Genomic DNA, 12,596 nt, shown 5'->3' on the forward strand with positions numbered 1-12,596 from the left:
TTGATATGGAAAGATAGTCACAAGAGACAGTGGAGGACCAGGAGAAGGCAAGTTACAAACAGTATTTACAGTATGGTCCTGTTTCATTTTAACTTCCTAACAAAGTATATAATCCAATATTTTTACATACTGAGACATTCACTTCAACTCAGATAAGAGGTTCTAATTCCTACCATGAGTTTTAGAAAACAGAGCTACAGTCCAAAAGTCCTAGAAATGCTTTCTGGACGGCAGAGCTTCAGGAGTCACTATCATGTAGACGGAGGCGGCAGCTTCTCTCCTACCTTTCCTGTTTGGTGTTGACGAAGCTGCAGTTCTAGGCCTGGGCCTAAATTTCTCCAATTAAGTTTATCCCATACAGTTTTAGCTGGCACAAATACAGAGAGTAGGCTTGCCTACTAGTAAAAGATAGAACTGTTTTATCTTTTCAGGACTCACAGGAGAATTAAATTACAAATGGTAAACAAATTAAGGTAGCTTTGCAAGGAGGAAGAAAACAATTATCTTTTAAAACGTAAGGTATGAAACAATGTACAGAATGATTCTAGTTCTTTAGAGGGAGAAAGTACATACAGATTGAAGCCCGTAAGGTCATAGAGCAAATTTCAATTGTTTTGACTCCAAATTTACATCTTATCCATTCAGCTGTTTTGGTCACCAACTGTTTCCCAGATACTACCAGTTAAATCCATACACATTCATCCTAGACTTTTCTTCTAACTCCAGCAAGGTTTAGCCAAATGCCTAATGGACATGTGCATTCAGAGGACGTTAAGAATTGCAAGACTGGCAGGAGCATTATCTACAGCAAAATTTGATCATTAAAACCAATCTGTGAGCCATGAAGGCTGCCACACAAAAAAGTGGAAGAGGGCTATAAGGTAGTGGGGCAATGAGAGTGGGTTTGGTATCAGACAAAATAGCAATGCCACTTGTCTGCCATGTAAATCTAGGAAAAATGATTTAACCTCCCTAATTCTCATTGGAGGTGATCCAGAATAATGAGTTAATCTCGTAAAAAAATACCAGTACGTAGCTCAGAGAACCATTGTTGAAAAGAGGAAACCTGTAATATGTAGTGCTAACACAGTTACTGACATTAGCAGTAGGTACTCGGGAAATTGTTTCCTCTTTACACCTACCTCCTTTCTCGTCTGTATGACTTGACATAAATGAAATAGCCAAAAAATGAGTTATAAATGTAGTTATCAAAATAAAAAGGAATATTACATTTTATCTGAGATTCGGGGCCATGTCTATGTTGTAGAATGAGTTATCTGATTCAGGTAGGATAGGGGAAAAACAGTAATTCCTTTTACATTAAACAGCCTGTAGCAAGCAACCCTGCCATTATATATTGAGAGTGCACATTTGGCAATGAGCATGTGTGGTATATATATATATGTTTGTGTACATATATACACAGATGAGTTCATGTGTATCATTAGATATCTTTTTGTGTATATGCCTTTTTTATGCAACTAGATTATACATTCAAGGATATTATCTTTTTTAATCATTTGAAACTGCAAATGGATTTAAGCAGATACTAATGAACAAGTTTCGCTTCCTTACGATGCAGCAGTTTACTATCTGAAATTAAGTAAAATGTTAAAAAGCTCTCCATCTACAGAAGATATTAATTGACAGATGTTTTCAACTCAGAATGAAACACTGACACCCCACAATGGTCTAGCTCAGGCTAGACCGTCACAGGTAATATTGTGTTAAAGATGTAATTCATAACATGCACACTGTAATAACCAAAACATTATGCATGGCTCTTTGGGAACAGACAGCCTATTGAAGTGTGCAGATTGTTAAAAGCATTCTCTTTTATTTCTAGCTCATTTTACATTGTTTCAATAATCACTTTAACTTCACGGAAAATGGCCATGAGCGTAGTATAACTGGAGTGATCAATGGCTACAATCGAGCCCTTTCTGATATGCTCTTTTATGTTAATAAATATGGCCACAGCACTAACGAGATTGGCTTTTGCCTCTTTCTGGTTAAAGATGAGTTTTAACGCTGCTAATGATTCTGTATTGGTCATATCTCTGGCTGCAGTTGGATTTTCAGACATATTCAAAAGTACTTTCAAAACAAGATTTCTAGTTTTACGATTTCCAAGGGACAGCAAATGGAAAAGCTCTGAAAAGTAATTGGCAACAATGTGATGATGGTTAGAATCAGTAGTCAGTTGTCCTAGTATCTTTAATCCAGACTGCTGTCCAGGTGAATTCAAGGGAAAAGATATGGTTTCTTTACACATATGCTTAACATGTAATTCAACCTTGCGTTGTCTTTCATCCCCAGAGGGGGGATTCAGAGTAATGACAGCCTTTTTTCTCATTTCAGAGGAAGGAAAACTGAGCAAGCTTTCAATAAGTGTCACTACACCCACCTCATTAATGAACTCTTGAGCAAATGGATGAACATTAATGATCCCCATTGCAATTTGAGCTATTTTATGAATGAGAGGATCAGTAGTTGACTTAAGTAAGGTAATAAGTCTTTCAAACTCCTCAGAATCCATGTAGCATTCCATTTTGCAAGGGCAAGCAAATGGCTTAATCCCATTCACTTCCCTGATCCTGATTTGGCGCCTAATTTCCTCTATGGTCTGGATGCAAGGGTCAGAACCAAGTGGGAACTCAGAGACAGGCTGTGAGCTAGAGGGAGTGCTTCTAGAAGGGCGTGCTGCTGCTGTTGCCACAGGCGAAGAACAGGTGTTTTCCTCAGCAGAAGCCAGGACAAAATATGAAGGAGGCTTTTTCTCAAATGTGACTTGGGATCTAAAGCCTAACACTGCTGGAGTTACAGCAGGAGCTTTGGGCCATATAGTTACCTCGGACCAGTCCTTAGGCCTATCTTTTTCATTAATTTCATCCACAGGCTGAGGCTTAATTATCCTGCTCACAGGTCTAGGGTTAGGGTCAAAACTAGTTTCATCTCCATCCCAAAACCAGCTCCCAATAACGTTCTCCTCCTCCTCCTCCTCAGCTCCTGGCCTAGCCTTACAGCTGGTCCCAGCCACAGGCTCCAACTTCTCAGCACAGGATGAGGGACCAGTATCAGCTTTACCTTCATCCTTAGCACTGAAATGTTTACCAATCTTTTCTCCATTCCAGAACCAGGAACCAACATTGGCCTCTTCTCCAGCCCCAAACAAGGTATCAGTACGAGTCTTATCTTTACATGTAAACCTGGACTCAGCAGTAGCCTGAGCCGCAGAACAAAATCGAGCTGTTCTAGTGCTCTCATCTTCAGCTTTGGGACGGACATCTGGCAGACGTTCTTTCATCTCAGTAACAGTCTTGTTCTTAGACGCTGCCTTCACCACTGCCACTGCATCTGCCCGAGGCCCTGCCTTGGTTATTGCTTTGGCCTGGGTTTTGCCTGTACCAGTAGCCTCCCTCTTTCCTTCAGCTGATTTGACTGTATCAGTGGCCTCCCTTTTTCCTTCAGCTTCTACAACAGCCCTTTTTTCAGTTTTTGCCTTCTTTTTATTCTCATTCTTTCTATTCCTATTCCTTCTATTCCTAGCTCCAGCCATAGCTGAAGCCCAGTTATATAGATAGCTCTACACAGTCTTGGCCTTGGTTCTCAATATGTCTTGGGCCAGTGTCCTAATATTCTTTTACTAGGTTGAAAGTGATGATCTTCCGTCACTCCAAAGCCACCACAGCTAGTACTGGAGATAGACCTGAGGTGGAAGAAGAAAACGAGCTTTCAGTCTCTTCCAACTGCATTTTTCTATGCAGAAAGTCACACAGAACGTGAGAGTACAGATGGATTGTATGGTAAGAGCAGAATAGTAGAAAATGTTTTTACTTCGTTTTATCCCTACCATAGTCCCACTAACGCCCAACAAAGCCCTGTCCAGACACTTCTCTTTTCTCTGCATCAAATAGGAACAGAGATGATGAGAAAGTTTGGTGAAAGTGAGCGAGACTAAGGGGTATAGCCCCTTTGGAATATACCACTATACCCTACAGGTCTATCGTGGTATGCCTCACACCAACCTGCACTGATATGGTGGACTTTTCTCCTCTTCTCTTGCTTCTGGTGTTGGTAAGCCCTATAGCCAACTCACAGGTGGACCTATGAACAAAAACATAGAAGGGATTGGAACTTTAAGCATTTGGTAGATATGCACTCTGGCTTCTAAACCCAATACCTGCCTTTCCAAATCTAGAGCTTTGTTTCTGGCCTCCTTGATCCTCTTCCATGTTATCCTTCTCCACTTTCTGGGTATCTATCAATTACCGTATAGGCACAACTGTTTCTTATCCCATCCCCATTTCCTATAGATAAATGTGAGGGCAAAGGTGTGTGGGAAGTTGGAATACAATGGCTTCAAGATATGATCTGGTCTTACTTGTCAATAGCCAACTCCCACTCCCAATCAAGGAGGGTGCTCATGCTCACACTCACCTTGGATTCAAATGAATAGCTTTCGTCTTCTTTCCTAATCAAGTTCAAAGAGAACAGCTACCTGCAGATTTCTACAGGACTCTGAAAAGAACAAATCTATAAAAGACAAAAAAAAAAAATAGGAAAGAAAACAGAAGAGACTGAGATGACCCAACACCCATCACAAGTGTTACACCACACACTTCTGTATATTCAAGGCCATGAAAAATGTCTCCCATCTCTCTGCTCTTCCCAAGTGATCTCCCATCCACTCCCCTGCTAGAGACCTGCAGCTTGTCTAATCATACCTCCCGACTCTAAAGTCAGTCATTTTCCTAGCAGAGGCATCACATCCTCCCTTGAACAAAAATATGAGATGCAAGAGTGGGTAGTGGAACATAGGCAACTGTATTTAGACGGCAGGCAGTGAAGATAATGGGGGCTATCATTTCAATACCATCCTGCATGCTGCAGCCTTTTACGCTTCCCCACACATACATAGTTCCGACCTCATTCACCACCTAGGCCAGCTAGGCCACACAGCAGGTGGTTTCAGGAGATGCTGTCTTTACCACTACAGAACAGTCCACTAGCTGAAGAGTCACACACTGCATAAAAGGGATGGACATTCAGTAAAACACCAAAAGAGTATGCTGATAAAGGTAGAAAAGTATCAGGTTAATGAACAGATTCCCAGAATTCCCAGAATTCCCAAAATGTCCTTTTGAAGAATCAAGGAATAAGTGAATAAACGTCTATCACCTTCTAGAAATTGATACCCACTCCCAGTAACTCTCAGGGGCTTCCCTGGTGGCTCAGAAATGCGGGAGACCTGGGTTCGATCCCTGGGTCGGGAAAATCCCCTGGAGGAGGAAATGGCAACCCATTCCAATATTCTTGCCTGGAGTATCCCACGGACGGAGGAGCCTGGTGGGCTACAGTCCACGGGGTCGCAAAGAGTCAGACACGACTGAGCGACTTCACTTTCCTTTCCCAGTAACTCCAAAATTCTGTGGGACTGCTTCTGCACCAAAATCAGAGTGGCTGTGAAGGGAAAATGGGTTTGGGTTTCCAGAACCAGAAACTGAATGGGCAGACTGACTTCATGTGTTCTAAACTGACCCTGCAGAAAATTTTCCTCTCTATTCTGAAGAGCCATTGCCACACTTCAACATATTCAAGGGCGCTAGGATGTCCAGAAAACAGGTTCCAAACGAGAAACGTGGATTAATACATCATTTATTTATATGGATCTTTCCTACGAAAGCCTATGGACTCCTCACCGTGTCATCTGCTTGCATTCGACATGTGCAAGAGCTAAATACGGAAGGCAACTAAACAGCTGTATTAAGAAGCAACAGATTTGTCATTTTGGTGTCTTCATAATCTACGCGCTCAGTTCCCCTTCAATTGCAGTCGCCAGATCAACTGCGCAGACAGAAGACTGACATCAAAGAGGTGCCTGTGGGAAGGGACTGCACCCGGCACGAGGGGCACGACAGGCCCCTTGGCAGAACCGTGGCCCGGGCTGCTCCCGTCCCGGCTCCGGCGGCCGCCCCGGAGCCCCCACACTGGCTCCCTCTGCTATTTCGGCCGTAGCAGCTTCCCGCACAGCCCTCTCCCCGCACAGGCGCCGTCGAGGGTCGGGTACAGCCACCCGGAAAGCCCGCCAAGGACTGTCCACGTCGTACGCCTCTCCAGCATCCAAGGGAGCCCCTGCGGCCAAGACCCGGCCCCAGCCCGCGCGCCGGTCGCCGCCTTCTCAGCGCCAGTCCCCAGGCGCTAAGGACTCTCTAAGGGTCCAGCTCCGACAATCTCGCCTCCCCGTCCTCAGGCTGCCAAGGGCAGGCTGTGAGGCGGTCGTCGCCCCCCGAAACCCCCACTTGCCTTCGCAGGCGCAAGGTCCCGGTGGTCGGCCTCCCCACTCCGCTCGCAGCTCCCCTCTCGATTCCCACGGCTCGCCGTGAGGGCAGAATGGCCAAGAGGGCTCCCGCCCCCCACGCCAAACCCCGCAGGGGCTGCACAGGTTGCGCTACCGACCGCTCGCTGCGAGACTATTAGGAAGGGGGGCGGAGGGATACGGCACGAACGGGCTCGACGCCCCCTCGCAGGCCCACCGTAGTTCCGACCCAGAGTGGGCGGGGCCGGGAGGAATGCCCGCCTCAGGGGCGGAGCCACGCCGTGCCGCCTGGCCAGCCTTCCGCCGTCCTGCGCCGCCCTCCTTGCGGTGACCACCCCCACGCTTCTGGCCCTGCAGCGTAGGGGGCTCGCGGGCCGGGGCCGGGAGGGTCGCGAGGGGTCGCACTGCAGGGAGCAGCGGGTGTGTGTGTGTGTGTGTCTGTGTGAACCTGCAGAGTGTTCGGTGTCCGCCCCCTCCCTTCCCCCATCACTCCAGCCATCCTTCTTGGGCGCGGGGGGCTGGGGGGCTGCTTTCACCTTCAGGGGCTGGAGGAAAGTGGGAGGGGGCGCCTGTGGCGGCCGAGCCCCTGCCCCTCTTCTAAGGGAAGGCAGCCCCTGACAGACCTCTGGCTGAGGAGACAAACCACTTGTCTGCGCCAGTGTCCTCATTCTTTCTGCCACACTGCTGTCCTCTCAGTCGCTGTGGTGGCACACTTTACCATTTCACTGTCCCCACAGTTGCCCAGGAAAGAGGACCTTTCCCTGACAGGACCCACACCTGCTCAATCCTATTTCTCACCCCACAGCCAGGGGTCCGGCACCATGTAGGGGCAGTCCTGGCTCTTCCTGGCTTCTGTCAGGTCATCTCTTGCAGGGGATTCCAAGGGCTCCTCATCTTTGGCAGGGTGGGAATATGCCAAGGATTAGAACCAATTGGGATCTCACACGCTTGCCATACACACCAGTCTAGTTTTATCTACTCTGGCTATTAACATATTAATCATAGAGAATCCAGAAAAATAGTACTGATGAGCCTATTTAAGAGAAGAAATAGAGATGCAGACATAGAGAATGGACTTGTGGATGCAGTGGGGGAAGGAGAGGCTAGGGCAAATTGAGAAAGTAGCATTGACATATATACACTATATCATGTGTGCAATAAATAGCTAGCAGGAAGCTACTGTATAACAAATACAGGGAACCCAGCCTGGTGCTCGGTGATGACCTAGAGGGGTGGAAGATGTGAATTTGAGGGAGCCTCAAAAGGCAGGGGATATATACATATATAGTAAATATATACAATTATAACTGATTGGTGATGATATAGTGCAGAGACAACCACAATATTGTAAAGAAATTATCCTTCAATTAACATACCAAGTTAATCATGTTAATTTTAAATTGCCTGTTTTGATAATCCCCAAATCTGCATTATATCTGAGCCTGGTTCTGATGCTTTGTATCCTTAAACAACACTTTTTCTTGCCTTTGATAATTTTATAAAATTTTATAAAATTTTTTCTTACATTTTATAATTTTGTGTTGAAAGTTGGATGATGGTAATAAGAACTGAGGTAAACCGACTTTTAGTAGCAGATGGGCTGTGCATAGTGTTTGCTGTAACTGTAGGTGCCAGTCTTCAAATTCCTCTAGCCTCTATTTTTGTCTCTCCTCTTAACTTTCAGTTCAGTTCAGTTCAGTCGCTCAGTCGTGTCTGATTCTTTGCGACCCCATGAATCGCAGCATGCCAGACCTCCCTGTCCATCACCAACTCCCGAAGTTCACTCAAACTCATGTCCGTTGAGTCGGTGATGCCATCCAGCCAACTCATCCTCCGTCGTTTCCTTCTTCTCCTGCCCCCAATCCCTCCCAGCATCAGAGTCTTTTCCAATGAGTCAACTCTTCGCATGAGGTGGCCAAAGTACTGGAGTTTCCAAAGAAATCCCAGGGCTGATCTCCTTCAGAATGGACTGGTTGGATCTCCTTGCACTCCAAGGGACTCTCAAGAGTCTTCTCCAACAACACAGTTCAAAAGCATTGATTCTTTGGCACTCAGCTTTCTTTATAGTCCAACTCTCACATCCATACATGACCACAGGAAAAACCATAGCCTTGACTAGATGGAACTTTGTTGGTAAAGTAATGTCTCTGCTTTTGAATATGCTATCTAGGTTGGTCATAAGTTTCCTTCCAAGGAGTAAGCATCTTTTAATTTCATGGCTGCAGTCACCCATCTGCAGTGATTTTGGAGCCCCCCAAAATAAAATCTGACACTGTTTCCACTGTTTCCCCATCTATTTCCCATGAAGTGATGGGACCAGATGCCATGATCTTCGTTTTCTGAATGTTGAGCTTTAAGCCAACTTGTTCACTCTCCTCTTTCACTTTCATCAAGAGGCTTTTTAGTTCCTCTTCACTTTCTGCCATAAGGGTGGTGTCATCTGCATATCTGAGGTTATTGACATTTCTCCCAGCAATCTTGATTCCAGCTTGTGCTTCTTCCAGCCCAGCGTTTCTCATGATGTACCCTGCATATAAGCTAAATAGGCAGGGTGACAATATACAGCCTTGATGTACTCCTTTTCCTATTTGGAACCAGTCTGTTGTTCCATGTCCAGTTCTAACTGTTGCTTCCTGACCTGCATCCAGGTTTCCCAAGAGGCAGGTCAGGTGGTCTGGTATTCCCATCTCTTTCAGAATTTTCTACAGTTTATTGTGATCCACACAGTCAAAGGCTTTGGCATAGTCAATAAAGCAGAGATAGATGTTTTTCTGGAACTCTCTTGCTTTTTCCATGATCCAGCAGATTTGGCAATTTGGGCTTCCCTAATTATATCTTGCAGAGATAGTCTGCATTTGCAACTCTTCCAGCTGCACCTCACTGTTTCTGTACTGGAGGCTTGTCAACATGTGGAGGAGAGGAAGTGTTCTATAATCTCACAGTTAAATCCCAGTCTTTTGTGGGCCTGTGCCTCTCGATTCTGCCCTTCACAAGTGTTTCTTTAGTGTCTTTCTTCTCCTTACAGGAGAATGGAGGGTTAGAGGGGGCTGGATATAAGGAATGCCTTTCCCTTAGCCGGGATAATGTCCTGGGAAAGTCTTTTCCACTGGAGAGTAGCCCTTTGTTATGGAGAAGACTGGGGAGTGTATTTCTTGAGTGTACACTTCCCCTCCCACTGCCAGAGCCCTGAGATCTTTCTGCTATCTGCACTACGAGTTTCTGGAGGTAAAGTTCACTGCAGGTCACTTAGAGGTTTCTTATTCTCATACTATTCTACCCTCAGTCTCCAGCAGTTTGTCAAAATTCCCACTTAAGTGTTCTTACCTGTTTGCGTCTCTAGCAGTTTCTGCTCTATGGAGAGAGATAGGCTGTGACTCTCTGATTTGTCTTTTCTCCAGAATTTGGGGTGGTCATCTGCCTTGTGACCTCAGTTCTATGATGGTTCTAAGTCATTGATTCTCAGTTTGTTCAGCTCTTTACTTGTTGTAAGTACAGGGCTTCTAAGCTCTTTGCATGTCAGAACTGAAAGTGTAGCCTAGGGATTTTAACCGGGTAACTAAAGATCAGTGAACACAACTTTCATTGTCTTCTTTTCAGCTGAACTTCAGATCTGGGAATAAAGTTGCTCTTGAAAACTTAGTTGCTCCATGAATATTTGCTCTTTTCTCTCCCAAGTATAGAAACTTTACATGACTCTCTGAACTTGAAATCTTAGCCCCCAGATTCTTAATGTGGAGTGCAGATTAGAATTCAGACTTCCTGAATTAAAGATCTGGTGAGGTCTGAACAACTGTGACTTAACCTCTGGAGAAAAGTCATCTCTGTTACCACCACCACCATAAAGAGGCAGTGCACTACACTACTGGGTGCTTTTGTAAATTAGAGTTACCAGCTTCTAAGCCCTGTAGTCAGAGAAGGCAATGGCACCCCACTCCAGTAGTCTTGCCTGGCAAATCCCATGGACACAGGAGCCTGGTGGGCTGCAGTCCATGGGGTCACTAAGAGTGGGACATGACTGAGCAACTTCACTTTCACTTTTCACTTTCATGCACTGGAGAAAGAAATGGCAACCCACTCCAGTGTTCTTGCCTGGAGAATCCCAGGGACGGGGGAGCCTGGTGGGCTGCCGTCTGTGGGGTCATACAGAGTCAGATACGACTGAAGCGACTTAGCAGCAGCAGCAGCAAGCCCTGTAGTGAGTGACAGTCACTCAGTCGTGTCCAACTCTTTGCAACCCCATGGACTGCAGCCTGCCAGGCTCCTCTGTCCATGGAATTCTCCAGGCAAGAGTATTGGAGTGGGTTGCTGTTTCCTTCTCCAGGGCATCTTCCCGACTCAGGGATCGAACACAGGTCTCTTGCATTACAGGCAGATTCTTTACCATCTGAGCCACCAGGGAAGCCTACTATTAAAGAGACATTTCTAAGTATAAAGACAGGTCATCTTAAAAAGTATCAGCAGATACATCCTTGACTTTATCTTATAATCTGTAGACAATATGTTAGAATATGTAATGAATCCATAACCTTTTCCAAAGGAATACCAGAGACAGAAGTAGCAATAAAGTTATACATGATAACCATCAATCAGATGAAATAATTTAGATGAAGCTGGTTTCTCTCGAAGAGAGGGGGACTGTGCAAGTAGTCATGAAGGAACTACAATCTGCTTTTAACTTTATATGAAAAATAATGTTCAGTTCCATGCTGGTGAACATAGTTCTGCTTTTGCCACATAAATCCTCTACTTCAAATTACTGTGTGAATGCTTTACTAAAACTCTGCTCCTGGCCTTTGTTTCGGAAACTGTTACTTTCGTTGTCACCTGCTGATCACTGTCCTCTGAAGCTTCTACTTCTTTCCCACTGTCCCCTGACACCTTGGTTGCCCTTGTGTTGTCCCCTGAAACTTTGACTGCCTTTCTGCTGTCCCCAGAAGTTGTGATATCCTTCCCGTGGTCCTTCTAGCTCTGGTTGCTCTGTGGCCAGAGAAAGCTGCCAGTACCATGAATCATGCCACTTTCCCTGTATTTCTGTTACTGATGCAGTAGGGATATCAAAGCAAACACCCTGCTTTCCTTTGAGAAAGACCATTCACTTCACTTTGTAATCAATATCCTCACCCAGTTACTCTTTAAGTTCTTTCCAAGCATAACTAATGTTTGGCATTTCAAACACTACAAAAAGCCCTGTAAGCACTTTCTCAAAGGAGGCTGCATAGTAGAGTAGGGACTCTTTCCTGCGGGCTCTACTCTGGGACATGGCCAGACTTCAGAGCTATGCAGTCCAAAGCGTAAGTAGAGACTTTACCACTATTTGTGTCACTTTGGAAAAGGTACTTAATGTTTCTATAACTCAGTTATCCTTCCAAGGGGATTGGTAATTACTTTACAGGATTCTTGTATATATATATATATATACTAACTGAGGAGCTATCTGATATTCTGAAATATCTGCAGGTATCAAGTCTTTCTAGTTCCTTTTAAAACTGTGATCTAGTCATATTATGGGGTGGGCTGGGAAAAGCAGTAAGAGTAGATGAGATCTCCTTGGTGGCTTTTAGAGGTCATAATTGCTAAGACATTGCCATTGTGCTCTTTCTCACTGTAATGTTGGTGCTCTGTATATTCTGTGTTGCTTAACATAATCCTTTACTATATTAAAAGAACATCACTTTTACATAAATATGTCTCCTTCCTCCTTATAGTGATGTACCACAAGGAAGCTGATCCCAATTCCAGAGGTGAGTCTGCTTGCTCTAGGGATAATTCATCCCCTTGCTACTCTGGAATGGGTGCTGATGTAACTCTGCTCAATGAGAAGTGAAGAGAAGATTGCAGAAGAATTTCTGAGGAATGTGTCCTCACTCATAAGAAAAGGCCCTCAGTAAAGATGTCTTTTCTTCCTTCAAAAGTTGCTTGACTCCTTGCACACATCAAGTTTCCAGCCTTAGGATGGAAGCTGATATTGTGAGTGGCAGATGAAAGAGATGGGAAAAAAGCTGAGTCCTTAGCTGAATCAAACAATCATCAAGACTGCCGTACCTCAGTACTTCCAGCCAGTGAATAATAAATGTCCTTATTAAGTTAGTTTTAGTTAAATTCCTGTTCCATAGAACAACCCTAAATATACTGTATGCCCAAGCACAAAATAATGCTTCAATGAGTAACAGTTTGTGACCTTTGTTTGTTGGTAAGCCTCTTACACTGTTGGTGGGAATGCAAACTAGTACAGCCACTATGGAGAACAGTGTGGAGATTCCTTAAAAAACTGGAAATA

General features: G+C 44.8%; 1 protein-coding gene across 1 annotated transcript; it reads right to left on the minus strand.

Moving 5' to 3' along the window:
- Window positions 1-1,852: 1,852 nt before the first annotated feature.
- GPRASP3 (G protein-coupled receptor associated sorting protein family member 3) lies at window positions 1,853-3,559 on the minus strand. The gene has a single exon (XM_052663751.1). It carries the CDS (start codon window positions 3,557-3,559, stop codon window positions 1,853-1,855), a length of 1,707 nt encoding a protein of 568 aa, XP_052519711.1.
- Window positions 3,560-12,596: the final 9,037 nt, after the last annotated feature.

Source organism: Budorcas taxicolor, chromosome X, assembly GCF_023091745.1.
Source record: "Budorcas taxicolor isolate Tak-1 chromosome X, Takin1.1, whole genome shotgun sequence".
NCBI lineage: Eukaryota > Metazoa > Chordata > Mammalia > Artiodactyla > Bovidae > Budorcas > Budorcas taxicolor.